Here is a 21,289-nt window from a genome sequence, read left to right as displayed (position 1 = left end):
CTTTCCTTGTTGTAAAAGCTGCAATATGGTAAAATGAAACAATGTCATATTTCAAGGTAAAGCAGGAATCTTCATAGCAAACATAAAACGAGGGTCAAAAAAGGCATAATTCTATAAATCATTAGCGCATTATGTAAATATTTATAAATGTGAGAAAAATAACAATGGAAATACAGTCATTTATCACAATTTTTCATCTTTTCAAAAGCATTAGGTGTTTTTGAGTGGTTGTTTTATTCCATTATTTCATAGTTCTGTGCTTCAGCATGTCTTGATAAATTATTGATACATTTGACTATATAATAAATATATAATGATTTCATTTAATTTATCACACTTATACATTTTATTTCAACAAATCATTTCTTTATTGGATTGTAACTTTTTCACATTACTATTGTGTACAGAATGCAATAACACAGACTGCAACAGTCCAATTCTAAGTCTAAAAGTGTGCAGACCTGGCTCTTTTTCTTCTAGACCCATTCATATTTCTTATTCAATTCTCTTTGAGGAATATTTTAGAATAACAACTAAGCAGCATTCTAAGGTGCATTCAAATATTCTAAAATTCAAAATATTAAAATTAACTCTTTAGTCAGAAATGGCAATATATAAGAAAATAAAAAATGTTGTTATGGTCAAAATGTTATGTGTCATAGTATTAAAGGGGAGTAAAACTGATTTTTTGAACGTCGTATAATATTTTGAGGTTATTCCCTCATGAAAACCATTTGGAGTGCTGCTTTGGTTCTTTTATGCATGTGTAAGGAAACCTTGAATCTTCCATGGCAATAATTTAAGGGGTGCCTAAACGCTTGCTCTCAAAAAGCGCTGCCAATCCACCCCCGACCTTTAAGATGATAATCCAAAAAGGGACAGGACACAGCAGGTACGCATTTCTTGTCTTTATGTGTTGCACAGGAAGCTTTGCATGGCGCTATACTGTCCTCTACTGGAGCTGTGCTGTTACTGCTTTATAGTTAAGGGTAACTAAAATTTCCTTTCTTCTCCTAATATTACTTATGTTTAGATATACAGCTATAATTGATAGTACAACAGTGCTCCAAATAACCAGATCAATCACCATTTTAGTGTGAATTATATATCTACATGGCAAATGATTTACATAGAAGTGCAGAAAAGTAACAACATACCCATCTAGACATCTATGTGAAATCAAGTTAAGTTACGGCAGCATTATTTGTTATGAAATGAGCAAAAGCAGTTGGAAGCTAATTAAATGGTGCAACAGATTGACAAAGGTAAGCAATCCTCAAACATTGAATTGAAACCAGACTGCAATGTGAAGCACAAAGTTACACAAATATATATGCAAATGAAACCACTAATGACATGTAATACATGTTCCCCAACATCTTAAATTTAAAACAGTTTATCAAAACTAGATTGGAATGAAAACACAGACAGCCAGCATTCCTCATCTCTTGTTTATTTCAGCTCCAGTGTTACAAACTGTAGCAGCATTTTCACAATCATCTTTTGTTTGCATTGTCAAAATTCCAAGCCTTCCAGATCCGGAGATGGAACTCGGCAAAAGTCAGACCATCTCCCACTTTAATCAACTCTACATAAATACTATAAACATACTTACATCACGAAACTCTTCCCTCTATAGAATACAAATGTTTCCTCTTAATTTTGCAGCGATCATAGTCTCAAAACATTTCCCGTCACTCTGAATGATGAGTGCATGCATTTCAAATGCAAATGTATTTCGATATAAGAGAAATGTTTCGTCAGTGATCTGAGATATGGTCTGATTCTACTTCAATAAAACAGCAAAACAAATATAATCAAAAATATAAAGATGCATTTATGCTGTAGGTAACAAAATCTATTGGATTTCTGCGAAGTCATATTGCACTGAAAGCAACATGAGAAGGTTACATACTCTAAACCAGCTCAACCAGGTTAAGACAAGCAGCTAAAAACTTGGTTTGAAATCTGATCGTCTGAGGCAAACTAAAAACATTTAAAAAAAAACACTTTGAGAAAAGTGAAACTTGTAGAAAATCTCAATCTATAAAACCAAAGCTGTAAAAAAAAATTCAAGTTTTTCTTACTAACTTAACACTATATCGAGGTTAAACAGCAGAGATGGAATGAGTGTTCACAGCAGATTAAAAGCAGAAAGCAAAAGGAAAGCAACACACATCTTTGGTTATGTTTGCCCGAACACACAAACCAGAGCAATTCATGGAGTTTGAGAGAACACTGGACTGGAATCTGACAAACATCTTCAGAAAGAAAAAAAAAACCCTCTCAGTAATCATAAACAAATAAATCAGAGTGCTCTGTGAATTGCACCAATCTGGCTAAATATCCTGAAAGCTGAATCAAAACATAGAAAATAGGCTAAAAAAAAAGCATAGAGCGCACAGGAAATGAGTAACTTCAACAGGATGGAAGAAAATAAAACGATTTCATTGGATCTGGGGGGGGTTTTTTGTTGGTTTTTTTTACTGACCCCACAAGGACAGCCAGTACAGCACTATTGCTTAGTTTAAAAACTTCATTTACAAGCTTACATTTTAATCACATAATCTGCATAAGGAGAAAATAAGAAATATTTTTGGATGATTCAGACAATCTAAGGCCTTTAAGGTTGCTATGACAAAACAAGTCTCACAAAAGCTAATCACTGCTGCCGTCTTCCAAGGCAACAGTCAGTTCTGATCCAAAGAGATTTCTCAGGAATAGACAATTTCAGTACATAAATATATCCTCTGAATTCATACAAACAAGCTGCCAATGTTCTGCAACAGCTAAGACTCTGTTGTGCGTGACTCAGGAGCATTGCGTCATTAAGCTTTTACAGGGCAAATACAGGTAGATCTCAGCTAATTTGATCGAAAATGATTTTTTTTTTTTTTCCTTTTACACAAAGCTATTTTAAAAACCTAATTCGATTAATTTAAGTGATTTAGGCTTATAGCTAAGGAAAACCTAACATTCAGCAAAACAGAAAATTAGACTATTCCATAACAGTAAAAAATAAAATGACTTTAATGCAAAACTGTTATAGTGTGACAAAGCTATGGCCCACAAAACCATGGAGAAAGACTGCCGAGTTCACAGTTGTCCTGAAACTGATACAAGGAGGAGCCAAGACATTGGCTATTCACAGAGTGCTTTATCCTAGCATATTAACGTAAAGATAAGTGGAAGGAAAAAATGTGGGCGTGCCCAAGCAGCAGGGATAGTGCAGTCATAAGAGGATCGTGAACCAAAATCCATTCATACATTTTTAGAGGCGATTGACTAGTTGTAGACCTGGAGCCAATAAATCCAGATTACTTAATCCAGCAGGTGTTGGCATCTGCCTCACAGACCCAACGATGCAGATGAGCTGAAGGTAGTTATGTAACCTGGGCTACTTGAACACTTCAGCAGACCACCTTCATGCAACGCTGCACCGATGCAGTAAGAAGCTCCTACCGAGCGCTGTCTGCATGCACTGAACAGTACATGGATATACTTCTCTTAGACTGACATTGCTGTATTAATAATGCTTTTTATTGGTCTGATGTAAAATTTGAATTTCTTGCAAAATTTTGTTTTGGGTTTTCCATTAGCTGCATGCCATCAAGCATCAAAATGAGCAATTAAATCAGTCTGATATATCACGTTGCTTGTAAATAATCTATAAAACATGAGATTTAAATTTTGAATTGCATTCCTGAAATAAAATACATTTCTGTTACTATATTCTGATTCACTGAGATTCACCTGTAATTGGTTTATTATGGCCCACATACCTTGAAACAGAGGAAGAAGTGTGCGTGTTTAAATACGTCTTGGGCCTAGAACCAATCAAGTATTCCTATATAAAAGTACAACAAAAATGGGTGGAGCAGTGTTTGATATTAGTTAGGCACTTATATGACATCGCTGTCTCTCCCGCAGAGTGCTGGAATTAAAGAATGTGGAAAAAAAAGTTTTCATAAACACATAAAACAAACAGCGCTGTGCTTTCCTCCGCAGCTATAAACTCCAAGCTAGAGGAAGCTAACCAAATAAATAAAAAGTTCCAATATTTCAGACAAATAAACATAGTTTCAGACAACTTCATCATGTGCTCACCACATGGAGACAACAGGGAACTGAGCTGTGACTGACTTGGTAGTGGAGCGAAACGGTGCAGTTAAATAGGACACCTTGTCTATTTGAGATAAATCCTGTTTTTTGCATAGAGTCGTTGTGCAGCCATCGTTGTAGCTAAAAAAAAGTAATAAAAAACCCCACAAACCCAGATAATGAGATGACAATGACGAGTGGAATTAAAACGCCACACTGCCACCTGGTGTCTTGGTGCCGTTTTCCTCCTCACCGACTCTCACATCCTTTGGGTTTGGAGTGTTTCATGAGTCAAGGAAAGGCGAACATCACAGCTGCCCGGATGCTGCCTCTTGTTCTAGCTTCTGCTTCGTCAGGAAGTACTTGAAGAACTCGTACACCGACCAGGCGATGGCAGTAGAGGGCATCTGGTATATAACCCGAGCTTGGACGCCTTTGAAGAATGCTGCCAGACCTCCCAGTCTGTACACCGTCCTGAAAGCATTGGCCATTCCCGACAGGTGGCCGCTGATGTTCACAGAGCTCAGCGCGACATTCTCCTGCGTGTTGAGCAGCGTTTTACAAACGTCCAGCGGAGTGGTCACCGCGGCCGAAACCGCCCCCGCCGCCGCTCCCGACACTATGTGGCTGCTCGGGTTGTAATGCCTGTGAGGGTTCAGCTGCTCCTGCATCAGTTCGTAGGTGATGAAGTGAACCGCCTGGAAGGGAATATTCATGGTCAGCTGAGTGCTGTAGCTGCGGTAGAAAGCTCCGATGCCTTCGGTGTGCGTCACTGTCCGAACACAGTCCCAAAGTCCTCGATAGGGAGAGTTGTACATCTGCATCCTCTGCTTTACCACTGGAAGGCATCAAAGTTATGTTAGTGTTACATTTTATATTAGGCAGCAAAGGGGAGAATAACCAATCGATGTAACCAATTTAATTGCTGTAAAGTCCAGCAGGAGTGAAAGCTGCAAGGAGCAAAAAATAGAGACAAAGCAATCTACTGGGTTTCCTTAGGCATAAACCTTTTAATCTACTTAGAATAATTAATTTAGCATACTGCACTGTTTGATGACTGGCATCAATTGGAACGTACGTGTGATTGAACTGAAATTATTTTTTCTTAAGTGCCTTAAGACTACACTTATTATGAATCGAAATGAATTTAAAGGATATTCCTTCCTTAATTTTTTTTTTTTTTACATAAATATTGTTAAATTTCACACATTTTTGCAATAATAATTGTTAAACTTTCCATACACAAGTCAAAAAGAAAAAAAATCCTAAGTGGTAATCCCAAGTCTGCTTCCCACTAAAATGTTGGACTCCTTTGAAAGCAAACAAATCTTTCTTCTAAAAGTATACTCCTCATATTCATCATTATGTTTTCAATGTTATTTTTACTAAGTAAAATTTTAGGGGGAAGTAAAAAGTAGAATTATAAATGGTTTATGCCTTCCTCTAGGCTGCTCTTTCATACGGTCCACATTTGTGGAGTGATTGACTAATATATCCTGTTAACAGATTTCCCCACCTGAGCTGTTTAGTGTCTGCAGCTCTTCCAGAGTCAACATGCCCTTTACGGCAGGCATATAACTAATTAACTATTGCTCTGTGGTTGGAGCGTTATTGATCCACCTCGCGCTTCACTGAGTTTCTAAAATAAGTGTGTTCCTTCTTAACCGCCTGTTTATCGCCATCATCCTGTATTAAATGTGGCATTGAAGCGTTGACGTTTTCTTACCTTCAGCTGGATTCATGACGGCATCATGCAGAACAGTGGCCACACTCCCGGCCACGCCTGTTGAAACATTAGCAAACCTTGTTGACTCTGAAGCTGTGACACTGCTCAAGTTGTTTCTGTGGCAAAAAAAATGCATTCCTAAACACATGAGGCAGAAATTTACACAAGCTTCAGATAACATAACAGCCTGTTCCCCTCTGATCAACAAAACAGATTTTAAATGACAGATCCATCATGGGATTTCTCACGGCTGGGTCGCACATTTGACCCGGCTATTGTAAACTGTATATTGATGAGAAGAACTGCCCTCTTCCTGGATGGTTTGCTTCGTCTACGGCGTGCAGCAGCTGGTCTGACGTTGGGGAAAGAGTGTGTGGGGACACGGATGCTCGTACCGTTGGCTATGTGGCTGTTGCCTCCGCTCTGAATGATGTGACTCAGAGAGTGCTTGACGTGCTCGTAGCAGGCGAAGTAGAGTGCATGGGCGGGCCCCGCTCCCATCATGGTGATGTTGAGGCCCCTCAGCGGTCTGAAGATCCCCTCCGTCTTGATGATCCGTTTCAGGGCTTCATACACGCCCTTGTATTGTGCATTGGGGTCCGGCTGCAGACTCTGCATCCGTGTCTGTGAAATAAAATCATTTAATATAAATTCTTCTATGATTATAACATTTTCATTTCCTTAGGTTAGATTTTGTTACAGTATTTATTTGATTGCCTTGTTTTATTGCGTGACTGAATGTATGGTTTTTAAGAGGTTAAAGAACCTGAATAATGACTTCTTTTTTTTTAATCAAGTGTAGCGCGCTCTAGTTGCTCTGACTGAACGCGCTCTTGGCTTTAGCGAGGTTCTGGATCGGGAGGCTGTGGCAGCTCTTTGTTTAACTCCACCATGCCGAGTTATCCGGACAGCACAAAGCATGTTTTCATTTGCAGGGAGATTCGGGGCCGGCTCAGGAGATTGGTCAAGTTTGTCTTTGTCAGCATGTTCTACTGAGCTTCCTTCCTTTGGGTCGACAATAAAATATCAATTACATTTCCTCTGAGTGAAGATTTTTGGAAACTTGGCAACACATCACCTGGCAATCTGAGTCAGTGGTTGAGGTTTTGGGACTGCAAATGAGGTTATGCCCCTAATAAGGCACATGCTTGTCTGGATTCGTATCTCCTAATGTGAGGAGAAATAAGGCCAGAGAAAGATAAGACTAGATGAAATAGCAATGCGTGTTTGATGTATATATTCTGTTTAGCATTCCTTAATTTCAGCCATAAATGTACCACAACAAAAGCGCAAAACTTAGAGACTAATTCCAAATGTATTTTATTTTTAAAAAATTGGGTACAAATTTTAATGTCAAGAAACACCAAAACAACAGAATTGTATGCTTTTCAAGCTTAAGTTTTTATTATAGTCTATGTATTTAAGAACTTTTTTTTTAATGTTCCAAAATTTACCATAAAGCACAGCTGGTCCCTATTCATCAGTAAAGGGATGTTTCACTGTTTCTCTGTAGCATTGGACTCATGTATAATTAGCTATTTTAAAAACAATAACATTTATATTTTTCAAATCTGAACTTCATTATTCTGCATTAAATACACATAACTAAGGGCACAGCTTTTGATCTGTCATATCTTTATTTTGTTAGCCACAAAATAATAAGTTATAATATGTTTCATAAACTGGACAATAACTCAAGATGTGATGTAGCATATAAATAAATCTCTCTGCATGATAACGTTTAGTAAAAATACAATAATCATGTGGTATTTATATATAAAAAAGGAAAAACATGATCTTATTTCTTTTATTTAAATACAATTATTCCAAGCACAGCTACAAGAATGTAACATATTGATTGTTAGAGTTATAACAATGTTATGTATAAGTTTTGGTAAAGGTAGAACAGAAAAACTTATGCAGAAAAACAGAATGAAAAATCTGCCAAATCTAGTAGTTGTTTCAGTGCATATACCTTTCTGCCGTTGTGTTTTTTCCAGTGTAAAGAGTAAGAGTGTTGGCTGGGTAATTAGTTTGATCAGGTAGCCAGGCTGGGTCAGCTGACTGACAGAGATGTGGCTTGGATCTTGCCAACTGTAGTTTTAAATTAGCTTCACCTTAATAATAGTGATGGGAGGCAATCCTTTGGTTTCCACAGCTTGACTCTCCATGTTTTGCACGAACGTAAATATTCTTAAGCCTAAAATTGGTCTTTTCCGCAAGTATGAGGAAAACCTTTCAGTCAGCTTGCTGGCAGTGCGCAGCAGCCATTGTGTTACTCTATGCTCTGCAGAGCTCCATGTTTAAGGAATTCACAATTTCAAATGAAATTCAGATTTGATTTTTGGTTATTATGTTTGAAGAATAATAAAGTGTGAACCCCTGTAGTAAAGATTGACTGAGAACATTACAAGATCTGAATAATGCTTTAAGAATGCATCAGGAAGTAGTTTAAAAAGGACTGATTTAGGAATAAAATCTAATAGGGAGTAAACTTTAGGAGTAATTCTTAAAAAGAAAAAAGATCACTGTGTACTTTTTGGCAAATATTTGAAAACAAAACTAATTACTAATTCAACTTTTAGCTATTTTACTTTTAGGTGACATTCAACACTGTATACATTATTTCGACATCTCGGTCACAATCAGCTGAAGCAACTAAACAAAAAGCACCAGTGCTGACATTTAACCATAAAAGGGAAACGTCCCAACTAATTCGACTGATTGCGTGTTATCATTTTAGCTTCGTCAGTTCTGGTAATATGGCTGTTTACTAATCAATAGCACAAATAAGCAAATAGAGACACCCACCCTTCCTGCATGAGGCTGATTCCTAACTTGCACGAGACTGATAAGATGCCCCTCCTAACATTAATACAGGCTACTCCCTAATTCCTCAAGCTGCTTGAGTTTCACTAGGAAACAAACTCAAAGAAAACAGTTAGGACTGAGAGGAGCTAACAAATAAAAGCACCAGAGAGGCATCATGCTAAACTTATTGACATAAAGTCAATACTTCCTCTAACAACCCTTCAAATGTAATTCTTTAAAAAAAAAATTTAAAAAGTACTTTGATTTCTTAGAAGTTGTCTAGTAATTTATCAAGACAGGATGCAAATGACTCATCCTGTCATGAGTTTAGATCAGTTGAAGCTTGAAAACTTGGGTAACTCCAAAAACCTTCCAGATTTAACTGAATGAGCTGCCGAGTCTTTAAGGTGCTTGTGAAAACTTGGAAATCTCAAGAGGAAATGACACCAGAGCATTGGGTAATAAAGGCTTCTCATCAGACTATTTACATATATGCCAATGGGACGCAAGTTAAATGGATGTGTTCCAGTTAAAGTAGACATAACCAAATTTTTCAGAAACAATGCCACATTGTTAGAGAACAATGGCTCAGCAGAAGGAAAGTGGGGATTCCAGGAGCAAAGTTCACAAAAACTGTTTGCAATTTAACTTTCTTTAGCCAATTTTTAACAAGCTTCAAACAACATAGTCATTTCATTCCACTTTAAATGTGCGCATTAATTACCAAACATTCACTCACAAAATGGATTACTGGTTAAAAAGGCCCCACCCCAAAAAACAGATCTTCCCAAATTTGGCTTCGTTCAGTCACTTAATAAATACCTTTATACCACTCATGTACTACTGCTTATATATTTACCAGTTTGGATTTGCACAACTAGTAAGTTATACAACTGTGTCATAAAAAATAGAAAAAGTAATATTCCTCTACATGATTTAAATCATAATTATTTAAATAAACTATTTGTTCGTGAAGTTACAAAATACTATTTTAATCCTATTTTATGACATTTTATTGGTCTTATTACATTATTTAATAATTCTCTTAGTATTAACTAAGATGACTCATCCTTTTAGCCCTCTTTCTTTTTTTTTATTTTGTCTAAAATAAAATATCACTTCTAATATGGTTAGAGGATTAAGTAGTACTTGAATTTTTCTATAGCAAGTAAATGTTTGGAGCAAAGAGAACAATATTACCCATAAAAAATTTGGTAAACTCTATGAATATAGATTTATCGAGAACAATTAAATGATGCACAAACCGGCATTCTCATGGCCTGTACTGTTTTAAATTTTTTTTTTTTTTTTAGGCCTAACATCTTTGATAAGAGTTGCAATTTTGAAGCCAACAAAGAATGAATGCTAATTTATGCATACAAGTTTTACTAAATACAAAAGCCAGCCTTAAAGTACATATTGTTTACAGACCAAAAATTGTGGGAGAATTTAGTTTTGATTCATTTACATGAATGGTAAAAAAAACAAAAAAAACCCCAAAAAACAGATTTTTAATTTATTTAACCTGCTGATCACTAGTTTAGAGTCGATCAATGGAAAGATGGCCAATTTCAGTCTGGGGCTGATTAATTGGTGCTTGGTTTCTTTGTCTTTTAAGCAATAAAAACAGAAGTGCTGATGTATTCAAAAGTTTTCTTGTGCTTGACTAACAATTATTTTTAAAAAATGTCTAAAGACTTACATTTATAGAAGAGTTAAATATGATTGAAATGACTGCAGATAATTTATACATTTCTAAGAAATTACCAGGAATATAAATATATACAGTATTTACCATATAAATATACCATGTTTTAGTAAAAAAAAAAAAATACTTGATAGGTTTTAAACAGCACAATCTTGTTTCATGTCAACATCAAATAATCCCTCATTACTGCTTACATTTAGTCATTATTGTTCACAGATTTTCTCCAGCTTTGCTCATGGTGTGAAAGTGTTTTAATGCTATGCTGAATCTGGTTTGTAGAGTTACTCACGGTGTCTGTGAGCCACGATAATAAGGATGAACCTAATTCTCTAAGTGAAGTGATCACAAGAAGATTTAGATGGTTTGGTCCTCTAATCCTGCACTCTTTAAGTAAAGCTCACACCCTAATTGAGATAAGATTAAAGTTTGAATATCAGTCAATGAATCTAGTGGCTACAAGCGTGCGATTTATGAAAGTGCACAGTCAAAGATGCAAAGTAATAAAGTACTATTTACGCTTTAATACAGGGAGTAACAGAGTTGTGGTTTGAGCTTTTCATTCAAAGCTTGACATCTATCATAACCGAACAAAACCTTGACCTTCACCTAGCCTGAATAATGTCAGAGAAAAACTTGGTTAACATTATTTATTTGAGTAGATTCTCAATCGTATGGCTATTATTACATCTCGTTTTAATACTATAGTTGAATTGCGAGATAGCTTAGATAGAAACTTGGTGAATGTCCTCTTTTTAATGTTAAAGTGGGCTTTGAGTAAGCTTGTTTGGTTAGCAAAGTTATTAAGTAGCAAAGCAAAACCAAAAAAAAGAGCAAAACTTCTTCAGTTGAAGGGAAACATTTTGTTTCTACTCTGATTTACTTTGCTGACCAGTTTAACTTGTTCGATCAGTCTATTTGAAGCGACAAGGCTGCAGTAATTGGATGAGCTAACACCGAGGCTAACTAAGGATGGGCAGCCCGAAGACTTCACGGCTAACGCCTGTTAGCACATCCTCCCCGCACTCGGCGTCTCCCTTTCCGGCTGGTTAGAGTTTGAGCCGCCGGGGAGAGAACAGAAACAGCCGAGCAGCCTCTGAAGACGGCGTTACCTTGACAGAGTCCACGGGGTACATCACCGTGTGCTCCAGTATGCCTGCCACGGCTCCGGCTGTCATGTGGGTCGTCACGGAGACATGAGGCGGCAAGCTCTCGTAGTCCCCGTCGCTGCTCTCATTAAAAGGCTCCCCGTCTTCGCTCTGGACCTGCGACATCTCCAGCCTTGCCACCGCACGGCCCGAGCTTAACTCCATGCGTGGGGAGCTCTCGCAACAGGTGGCCTTCCGCACAAGAGAATGATCGGAGAATGTGTCGGCGGCATGGATAACCACAACATCGCCCCTACTTACTGGAGTTCCAACAGCGCCCGTAGGACGTCGCCAGAGAGAGGCGTGGCTGACGGCAACGTAAACCAATCAAATCCCACGTAGTGAGATAATGGGCGGGCTCTTTTCTGAGCGACCAATGACAAGTTTCTGTGTTGAATTCCTGTTCCACTTCAAAGCTCAGCCGGTGAAACAATTTGAGCCTCCCAAGTTTTGAATGAGTTTGACAGAACCGCGGGCCTTGCCCAGTCCTGGTTCAGTAGATAAGCAGGTGTGGTCTCACTGCCGGAGAACACTTGTTCAATAATATGGAGAAATCTTTTCTTCAAAATGCCCTATCTGAAAGGGGAGGTTACTTCTGACAAACCATGCTAACTGAAATCTACACATAGACTACTTAGGGTGCTGTGGAAAACTGACAACAAAACTAAAAACTAAGAATAACAGTCGTATTAAGTCAAGACATATAGATCTTAAATTATCTGCAAAATTATTGTCTCTTTACCTAAAAGTCATACGGTTACTCTGGGAAAATTAAGGAGGGTTTCTGTTTGTATAGACTACAGAGTCAGCAAGCTTTGAAAAAGTACTTACCTCCTTTAAGATATATATATATATATATATATATATATATATATATATATATATATATATTGCTTTTTCCAGATTATGGAACATTTTTTTGTATCAAACAAAGATAATTAGATATATAGTGATTTAAATTATAAAGAGGAAAAAAGGCTCTTCAAGCCAACATAGACTTATATATGTAGCAACCAAGTTTTTTTGGACAACTGACAATGTATCATTCAAGGATATGATAGATTCATACATTTTTGTCTGTTTCTTTTTTTTCCAGAAACAGGCAAAAAAGCAAAACAGAAGAAATCTGCAGAGCACAAATATTTTCACACATGCAACACTCTGGAAAGTGAGGAAAATTAAGAAGACTTTTGATGTTTGGGCTGCTAGGATGGTTTAAATGATGATTATATTATATTATATTGACAAGTTACTTTATCCAACTCTTTTTTCAAACCAAATCCTACATTAATTCCCAAAGTTCAAGCTTTTGGAAGGAAACGATGAAAATGAGTGAAGCTTTTCAAACCCTCTCACCTGAAAGCCTCTTCAGTCCAAACAAACGGATCTGCAAACATCAGTCCTGCGGCAAATCATGTGGACAGTCACATGAAACAGCCTGAAGTGGAAAACAAAGTCTTATCAAAAAGAAACGCCACATTTATGCTTTAGTTCCAGCTTTTGAATGAGAAGTGTTACGTTTTGTTAATATTTTGTTATATTTTAGCTGCATTTGTTGTCTTGGGAAATAAAGCCTTACTGTTTGTTTTGAGAAGACTGAAGATCCATTGGGCATCGGCACACATTTGCTTCTTCAAGTTTGTAAGTTGTCAATTGTCCAAAATTCTTGACTTGAGAATTTATTTGATCAGAAAGTCAGAATTACTTTATTAATCCCCACGGAGAAATTCTCAACATCATAAACCAAACATCTGAATAAAAGTTAGGAAATAAAAGCCAATAAGAAAAAGACGAAAAGAACTTTAGTATAAAAAGTTCTATTAAAGGTCGCATTTATATAATTTACAGTGACAGGAAGGAAAGATTTTTCAATTCTATTGAAGCAATTAAGAAGTTTAAAACAACAATAACTCAAGCTCTTACCACAAAGCACGCTGCAGAGTCACATGGGGTGTTATTGATAAAGCATTTTTGTATGTTTATCTGCATGTCTGAAAGAGACGCTTCAGTGTAGTTTCACATAGAACATCTACGCTCACAAACTCTCAAATCACACATCTTATCCTGCTTGACAATCTTGAGTCAGTAAGTTTAGTTTTTCAGTTTTTTTCTGTAGACGTATTTAGTCTCGTATTTATTTATTTTTTAATGCCATCATTAAACCCCTCCTTCAAAACACAATGTCTGGTATTCTGAAGGAAATACTTATCTTGTTGTTTTAGTCACTAGTCACATGAGGAGTAAGATACTCAGTATGACCTTAATAAAAAAAAAAAAACATTTTAACAAAAAATAATAAAAGAAACAAAATATAACTTTTAAACTAAAGAGAAAAGTGTAATTATTTAAACTGCTGATAAAATAACATGTTAATTTCAGTTGTAATGTGAAGAACCCAAGAGAAGCAAGCAGTGAGCAGCAGTATGTGGGGGAGGGGCAGTGCAGTGCTTCTATACTTGAAACAGCCACTGGATACTTTAGTCATTCTTGGATTTTGTCTGGCATCTCAGTGAAAGAACTTTAAACTTTATGAACAGCATGAGAAAAAAAGCTAACAAATTGTTGCATTTCTAATACTATACCTGTTTAAAACTAAAGTATATTCTATCTAACACTAATAAGTGCATGTGTCACTACACAGTTTCAAAGGAAATATGTAGACTTCAGAATGTGAAGAAAGTTTTTTGGGGGTTTTTTATTCTCAAAAAGTTAATTATTCCTGCATTTAGCAAGAAAAAAATAACTGTTATGATACTAACTGACCAGAAACCTTAAAGGACAGTAGTCTGCTTTAATGTCAGACAGTGAGACATAATGTTAGGCGTTAAAATAGTGCATGCAAATGTCTGGTTTCCACTGTACAGATATACACAAATTATTCTGTTTTCCTTCGCATGAAATCAGGAAGCAGCTATCTCATAAAACTTTTATTATTCCTGTATTGCAATGTCACAACAGTTATTTCACATTCGCCTGCGAAAACACTCGAGTAGACCATTTTTATTTAAATAACACACGCTCTGATTTACAATTTCCTCACAGTATTGATATAATGGCTTCTGAAAATGAAGCCCCAATTAAAGTAACAATACTCACCAAAGAGTCGAGCAATAGTTTCAGCAGGGGGACTGATTCTCTCGTTAGGATGGCAGACAGGTTTTCAAAGATTTCCTCAGCAGTGACAAGACATGTATTGCACTATTACAGCTGTGAAAGGCTTCATATCTTCCAACATAAATATGAAATAGAAAAGTTTAGGGACAAATACACCCAAAAAGTTGCTTCCTCTAGGCCATGCAGATTAACTGCAGTGCAAAGTGCTTCCAATGAAATGGAGAAATCATATTGCATTTAAGGTTTCTGTAGAGAGTGCTTTTTCTATTTGACAACAATGAGAAATGGAAAAAAAAAGTAAGATAAAACAGAACGAAATTAAATAAAAATACAAAAAAATGCACATGAAAAAGGCAAAAAACATAAAAAACTTAAAACATCTGATATATTCATCCAGTGTGGTGAAAGCCAAAGTACAGTCTAGTAGGGTGTGAATCAACTACAAAGCAAAGTACCATTTTGTGTTTACCATTTAAAAAAACAAAAACTCCTGAAGGCAGCTGCAGGCGAAACAATAATAAAAGCAATATAGTATCTCTCATCCAAAGATATATGAAAAATTTTCCCCTTTTATCCAAATATCTAATTCCAGCTCAACAGCTATTAGGATATGTGAGCAGACCACCAAAAAAAAAAAATAAATCGGACAGTCTGACAGGAGTGGAGTTCAACTTGGGAAAGTTATAAACCTGCTCATGCTGCCCAAAGTTCAGAGGTTGATTGGGAGAGAGGGTGAGCCGAGGCCCTCTTCCAACCACGGCACAGAGGAGGGAGTGTAGGGCTGCGCCACACGGCGATGGATGCGGCGAAGCCTCAGCAAATACAGTATAATGGAGAGCAACACGATAAAAAAACAAGCCAGGAACAAGTAGTGGTTGTTGACAAAGGAGAAGCTGTGTCGCCAGTGAGAGTGCGCTCCTTTCAGACTCTCCTGTGGGATGTCCCTGAAGGAAAAGAAAACAGGAACGGCACTACCAGGTGAGTTTGGAACGTGATAATAAAACAAGTCTTTACAGGCCGCTCATTCTGTCATATTAACTCTTTAATTCGTCAAATACCTGAAGTCATTATTCAAGCAACATATCGCACCTTTCTGAAAACTTGTCTCATTTCCGAGCTATGAACAATCATTTTTCTTTATATCTTTTTAAATATATGAATGTTAGCAGCCAATTCCAATGACTAATGATTTCTCTTCTCACATGTGTAAAGTAGGAATCGTTCTTATGACAGTCTAGTTTCAATGAAAAACTGGCTCAACCAGACTGGACTTCAGAAGATAAAATTACATCAGAGCGATAAGAATCCAAACTAAGAGAAGCGCAATTGTAAAAGACATTCTATCTTACCTCAAAGGGAGAAACCGCGTTCTATAAAGAATAGCTCCAAGAGTCCACTGGACCTCCTTATCGTAGACCAGCAAGGCTGTCTTCAGGTTTTTGTAATTGGTTGGGAAGGAGAAACCCGTGTGCAAAACTTCATACATCCACGCTGATTTAAAACACTGGTACCTGCAGACATTTGAATAAAGCCAACAGTCATATGTTTTTATCATGTTTTTATTGCCTTGACAAACCATCTGATAAATCTGTGTGCGACTTACTTGAGCCGGTGAAAATCTGCATGTGATGCATAAAGACCAGAATCAAAGCGTTCCTTCAGTGTCTTCCACTGGGTGGCACAGTAACCCTGTGAATGGAACAAAAGCACAGTATAGAGGAAGAGCATTGCAACACAATTTAAATACACAAATTATTGATTAGTTTAATTATAAACTATTCTATAAAAGACGTGAAAACCTTATCCAACTTAAAATGTAGTTTTAATCTTTCTAGACCCATTTCTGTTTCAGGATTAAAGCTATACAATTTATTTGCATGGGCAGCAAAAAAACAGATACAACCATTTAGACACTATAAATAAGTTTTCCTACAGCGTTTACCTTGGCGGCTCGGGCATATTTAGAAGCATTATAATCCCCGCCCATACGCAGCACGTCCTCCATGCAGTAGAAAAACTCTGAAAAGCCATAAAACTGGCTGTTGCTGTAGTCAATCGCTGGCTGGTAGATGCCGCTCAGGGACGTTTGGGTGTCATTGGTTCTGTTGAGGAATGGCTGCAGAATCCGTCTGCACTCGTCGAAGTCTCCGGTCCCCCGAAGGTGGAGCCTCTGTGTAGACGGTCCGATCTCATCCAGCAGGTCGGTGGGGAGACAAGGGTCCAGCAGGGGAGACTCTGCTGTTTCGCCAACATGCTCACCCAAGAGTCTAGAGAGGTCAATAAACCAAGAAGTTAACGTGTGTAGCTTTGAGCACCGAATACTCAAAAACAATTCAGGGAGGTTGAAAGCAGGACAGAGTGACAAACTGTGCGTCTCACTTGTTTCGAGCTGCAGTTTTTCTGATGAGATTCTCCTCATATCTTTGGCGTGCAGCGTTTCCTCCGAAACCCAGAAAGGTGGACACGTAAACACGATAAATGTGATCGGTGACGTGAGCGTCACATCCCAGGTTGAATTCTGCAAGTAGGTTTTTGGCCACTTCCTCCTGTGGAAGATGAACAAGTGAGAAAGAGATAAAATGTCCCTTTAATTTTTCTATATTTTGGAGTCTTGCAACCAAGAATTTCAAGATTTTATTGGGATCTTAAGTGATAGATTAACACAAAGTAGTGCATAATTATGAAGCGAAAGCAAAATAATACATGATTTTCAAAATATCTCACAAATAACATCTGAAACATGAGGTTGGCATTTGTATTCAACCCCCTCTACTCTAACACACCTAAATAAAATCTAGGGAAACCAGTTGGCTTTAAAAGTTGATTACAAATCAATAAATACTCAACTTGTGTGTAAATGAATCTTCATTAGAAAAAGTACAGATGTTCTGGAAGGCCTCAGAGGTTTGTAAGAACATCAACAAACAGTACACAATACCCAATAACAACAACAAAAACTCCTTAAAAACAACAAATCAACTAATGATTTTAAACATAGATACATAAAAAGTACTACTCAAACCTTGTTTAATAATTTGTTCTAATGTCTATCTGTAAAGTCGTTTTATATGTGCACTATTATAAAAAATCGTGTATCATTTTTCTTCCACTCCAGTAACAAAATATTAAAAAAATCCAAGTACAATGAATACTTTAAAGATAAAGCCACTATAAAGACAAAGTTCTATACAGTTGTAACATCTAGCGCTTACAAATCTTATAAAAGAAATGTATACTGAGAAGTTAATGTTCTCAATATTACAGCCACATGGGGAGGGTCATGCAACAACCTTACAGTATGCTTTCAACAGTGATGGATGGAGAGCAGACCAGCTCCACAGGACAAAATGGTTCAGAGAGGTGTTAACCAAGGAGTAACAAAAATTGGAAAGGGAGAGGGGGAGAAAAACAAAGCATAAGCCACCAAAGACAGAACAAGGACAGAATTGGTTGGAGATAATAACCTGTTGTGGAGAAGCAAAGCTTACAGTTTTGGGCACTTCATATGCAATCTGTGTGGAGACACCACCCATGTCCAGGACACCCGCGGTCCTTTTCCTCATCAGCGCTTCCTGATGATCGGTGCCGGGAACATTTACCTCCACCACAGCTTCCCCATCTTGACAGCAGAGAAAAAATTGACAGTAAAGAGAAGGGATGTCACACACTAAAGGTGTGTCATGCAATTAATGGGCTTAACCAAATTAGGTCACTCTGAAGTGGTACACTTGAGTAACTTCTCACCATTGTCCACATGGTTAAACCTCCCAAGGACAAAGTTTATTCCAATCCATGCATAGACACCTGAAACACAAACATATTAAATATTAAGTTATTGTGTAAATGTTTGAGTATATTTAAAGTTACAATGATGTTAAAATGAAGTATTGCTCTATAGTTTCTAAATTTACCTTCTTGTTTTCCAGAAATCACCTCCACGTGGGAATCAGAGAAGAGGAAGTTGAAGTGAACTGGGATATCTGTGCGTAGATCTTCCAGAATGGCTTCTTGTTGACTGAGAAAAAACAAACACATACACAAAAAATGTTTTTTAAATGTAAACAATAATCTTTTTTTTTTCTGTCACACTAACATTGTTATTTTTTTTTTTTTACCTCTCTGGTAAGATTCTCATTCCCGCTGTGCACAGGATGTACAGAGGAGTTTCCTGGTGCTTATGCTTGGGGATGTGTTGAGCTGCAAAGCTTAGAAGTGGATCTATGTAGTCACTGGCCTTCTCAGGTGTTTTAGCCAATTCAGCTATACCTTTAGGAAAAGTACATGAAGAAGAAAAACATTTTTACTTTAGGCATACAAAAATATAATATTCAATTGTATTATGCAATAAAACCGCATTTTGTATGGTTTGTATTGCTTTACAATACATTAGTAAAGTGAGTTGCAAAATACGCTTGCATTTCCTTCCTTAAGTTGATCAGTAAGCTTCTTACCAGGCTTGATCTTCATGACTACTGGCTTGCGGTGTTGATCTCGCATTTGCCGTATGTCCAGCAGTTCACGGGGATTACCGTTGTGCCGGGGCCAGCAGTACACAAACACCCTGGAGCCACTGCTGCCACAGTCCACCACCAGGCCGTAGTTCAGGTTGGGATTGCTTGTATCCGTCGCATCCAAGTCAGTAACTCTCGCCAGGTGCCTTATGAGTGACAAATATCTAAGATTAACTCGATTACAGCTCTAGGGGATCCACACCAGAGTACCAGCTCCTAGTTTAGAGTACCGATGGAAAGGGTTTTCTTCTCCGATCCAGCTGGTGTGTGTATTTACAGCAACGAGCAACAGGTAGAGCAGTCCTATCAGGCAGAGCACCAGGCCGATGAAGAGAAGTTGTCGGAGGGAAGGAGTCAGAAGCCGAGGAAGAACCTGGGACGACAGGCTGAAGTGCCATGACGCTGGGAAAAGGCATGAAAAGCCGATCCTGTTCAAAGATAAAAATATAAGAGCCTCAATGCTGCATGTCTGGATATTGCAGAGACTGTATTGAAAATGTAATCATGCTCATTTTCCCACTTGACAACCAGAGACCTCTGTGCATCTTATTGGGATTTTGAGCAGCTTATAATAGTGATGCACAGGGAAAAATGGGAACATGGTTTTCAATATGTTTTACAAATAAAAATCTGAAAAACAAAGTCCATTTCTACTAAGGCCCTAGAAATCAATACTTTGTCGTACTACCTATTGCTGCAACTACAGCTCAGTCTCTTTTGGGAACTCTCTGCATATCCAATCTCTGAACATTCATCCTCGCAAAAGAACTACTCACACAGATTGGACTACAATAAATGGATCTGTGACTCATTAAAAAAATTATTTACAGCCCTTTAAGATTTACTTTTGAGCACCTTTGATCTAATCATTTTCATTATAGCTTTGATTGTATATATATATATACAGATTGTAAAACTTCTGAAAGCAAGTGGTTGTACTGGATTTTAACTTGGTGTATCATAGTAACACATGTATTTAACGTGATTGTAATATGACAAAATGTGAGAAAAATCAAGGGATATGAATAGTGTGTAGGCCTTTATTTCCAGATAAATACAGGCCAATCATTCAATTACCTTCCCATTGTGCAGATAGTCCTTTGGATTTATTATTCATCAGTCTTCTCTAGGAAGCAGATTTGTCCGACTCCACTGCTCCATAATCCTTGGTTCATCCATCATTATAGCCTTGAAGAAAGAGCAGAAATAAAAACTTTATAGCCTTCACCAACAACTGTACAGGACTTCCACTTTTTGAAGGGCCCACAAACACATGAAATTGATCAGCAGTTTCTGGATTTAAAGAGATAAATAGGCGTAATTGTATAGTTTTCAGCTATTGAAGAAAACAAATAAAAGCTCGTAATGGAAAGGAGGAGAAAAGAAACATTTAAATCTCAAGCAAGTAGCTGTTAATGTTAGATAACGCAGGCGTTTTTTATGTTCAGTCTCGTAGGTTACAGTGTGATAGGAGGAAAGAGCAAGGAGAAGCGACGAAAATTAATAATTTAACTGACCTTAGCGTTAATGGCAATAATTTTATATGTCAATGAATTGTATTAGAGAAATAGTTACTCACAAACACAACCGTATTTTCCAGGAAACATGATCCAGATGCTCCCCGCTGGCTAACTTACATTAAACGAGCAGCACCGCTTTGCTAAGTGACGTGTAACGTGTAAAAGGTGTGCTTGGTTTTAATGTCCGCGTAGACCGTCTTTCGATTGAGCTCAGTTTAGTTATAAGCTGTTTCTATATAAAACAGCAAATTGGGAGTTTTCAGCTTACATCAAATGCTGTATATATTTTATTTCATAAGCCTGCAACCAGTATGTTTTCTTTCCTTTCACAGCCTCTAGTTGAGACGTGTTTTGCTACAAGGTCCGCTCAATTTGAGGAAAAAACAAGCGCACATTCCCGGCTGTGAACTGCGCTTGTGTCGAACAAAAAATACGGAAACCGTGCAGGTACAAACTGTTCCGAGTTTTATTATCACATCTTCAGAACTTAATCGTGAGAAAATTCCTACTGTTGTTCAATTGGATATCTCTGGACATGTAAACCTACGTTTTTTCAATATATTTTATAATTAAACGTATTTATTAAAATGTTGAAACTCTTTTGACTATCATGTTGGTTGTGTTGCATTGCATCTTTTTAAGTTTTTATTATT

At 37.3% G+C, this 21,289-nt stretch overlaps 2 protein-coding genes across 3 annotated transcripts; both read right to left on the bottom strand.

The window, feature by feature from the left end:
- Positions 1-1,437: 1,437 nt before the first annotated feature.
- Positions 1,438-11,788, bottom strand: slc25a37 (solute carrier family 25 member 37). Its single transcript, XM_028034492.1, has 4 exons — positions 11,456-11,788; positions 6,223-6,451; positions 5,828-5,884; positions 1,438-4,939 (listed from the first exon to the last, which is right to left on the bottom strand). The coding sequence occupies exons 1-4, from the start codon at positions 11,654-11,656 to the stop codon at positions 4,410-4,412; spliced, it is 1,017 nt and encodes a 338-aa protein (XP_027890293.1). The 5' UTR covers positions 11,657-11,788; the 3' UTR covers positions 1,438-4,409.
- A 2,615-nt stretch (positions 11,789-14,403) lies between these two features.
- entpd4 (ectonucleoside triphosphate diphosphohydrolase 4) lies at positions 14,404-20,986 on the bottom strand. 2 transcript variants are annotated; one of them, XM_028034581.1, is made up of 13 exons: positions 20,696-20,986; positions 20,194-20,304; positions 19,347-19,544; positions 19,057-19,262; positions 18,721-18,871; positions 18,517-18,620; positions 18,350-18,409; positions 18,070-18,224; positions 16,985-17,151; positions 16,548-16,872; positions 16,209-16,294; positions 15,955-16,116; positions 14,404-15,549 (listed from the first exon to the last, which is right to left on the bottom strand). In XM_028034581.1, the coding sequence occupies exons 2-13, from the start codon at positions 20,199-20,201 to the stop codon at positions 15,315-15,317; spliced, it is 1,857 nt and encodes a 618-aa protein (XP_027890382.1). In that variant the 5' UTR covers positions 20,202-20,304; positions 20,696-20,986; the 3' UTR covers positions 14,404-15,314. The 2 variants fall into 2 exon arrangements, with proteins under 2 accessions (XP_027890382.1, XP_027890383.1); XM_028034582.1 differs by having other exon boundaries at positions 18,094-18,224.
- Between the last annotated feature and the right edge of the window lie 303 nt (positions 20,987-21,289).

This window comes from Xiphophorus couchianus, chromosome 12 (assembly GCF_001444195.1).
Source record: "Xiphophorus couchianus chromosome 12, X_couchianus-1.0, whole genome shotgun sequence".
Classification (NCBI taxonomy): domain Eukaryota; kingdom Metazoa; phylum Chordata; class Actinopteri; order Cyprinodontiformes; family Poeciliidae; genus Xiphophorus; species Xiphophorus couchianus.
Note: the sequence above shows the minus strand (reverse complement) of the source record. Positions and strands in the feature narration are given on the sequence as shown.

Bases quoted from the DNA above. Each gene is read 5' to 3' on its own strand.
- slc25a37 (XM_028034492.1), bottom strand. From the start codon at position 11,656: ATGGAGTTAAGCTCGGGCCGTGCGGTGGCAAGGCTGGAGATGTCGCAG. The intron at 5,885-6,222 runs GTACGAGCATCC...ATGTTTCAACAG, and splicing joins CAACAGCCACATAGCCAACG to GCGTGGCCGGGAGTGTGGCC. The intron at 4,940-5,827 runs GTAAGAAAACGT...GATGCCTTCCAG, and splicing joins CGTCATGAATCCAGCTGAAG to TGGTAAAGCAGAGGATGCAG.
- entpd4 (XM_028034581.1), bottom strand. The intron at 18,621-18,720 runs GTAAAAAAAAAA...GTTTTTTCTCAG, and splicing joins ATGAGAATCTTACCAGAGAG to TCAACAAGAAGCCATTCTGG. The intron at 16,873-16,984 runs GTGAGACGCACA...TGACCTCTCTAG, and splicing joins AAAACTGCAGCTCGAAACAA to ACTCTTGGGTGAGCATGTTG.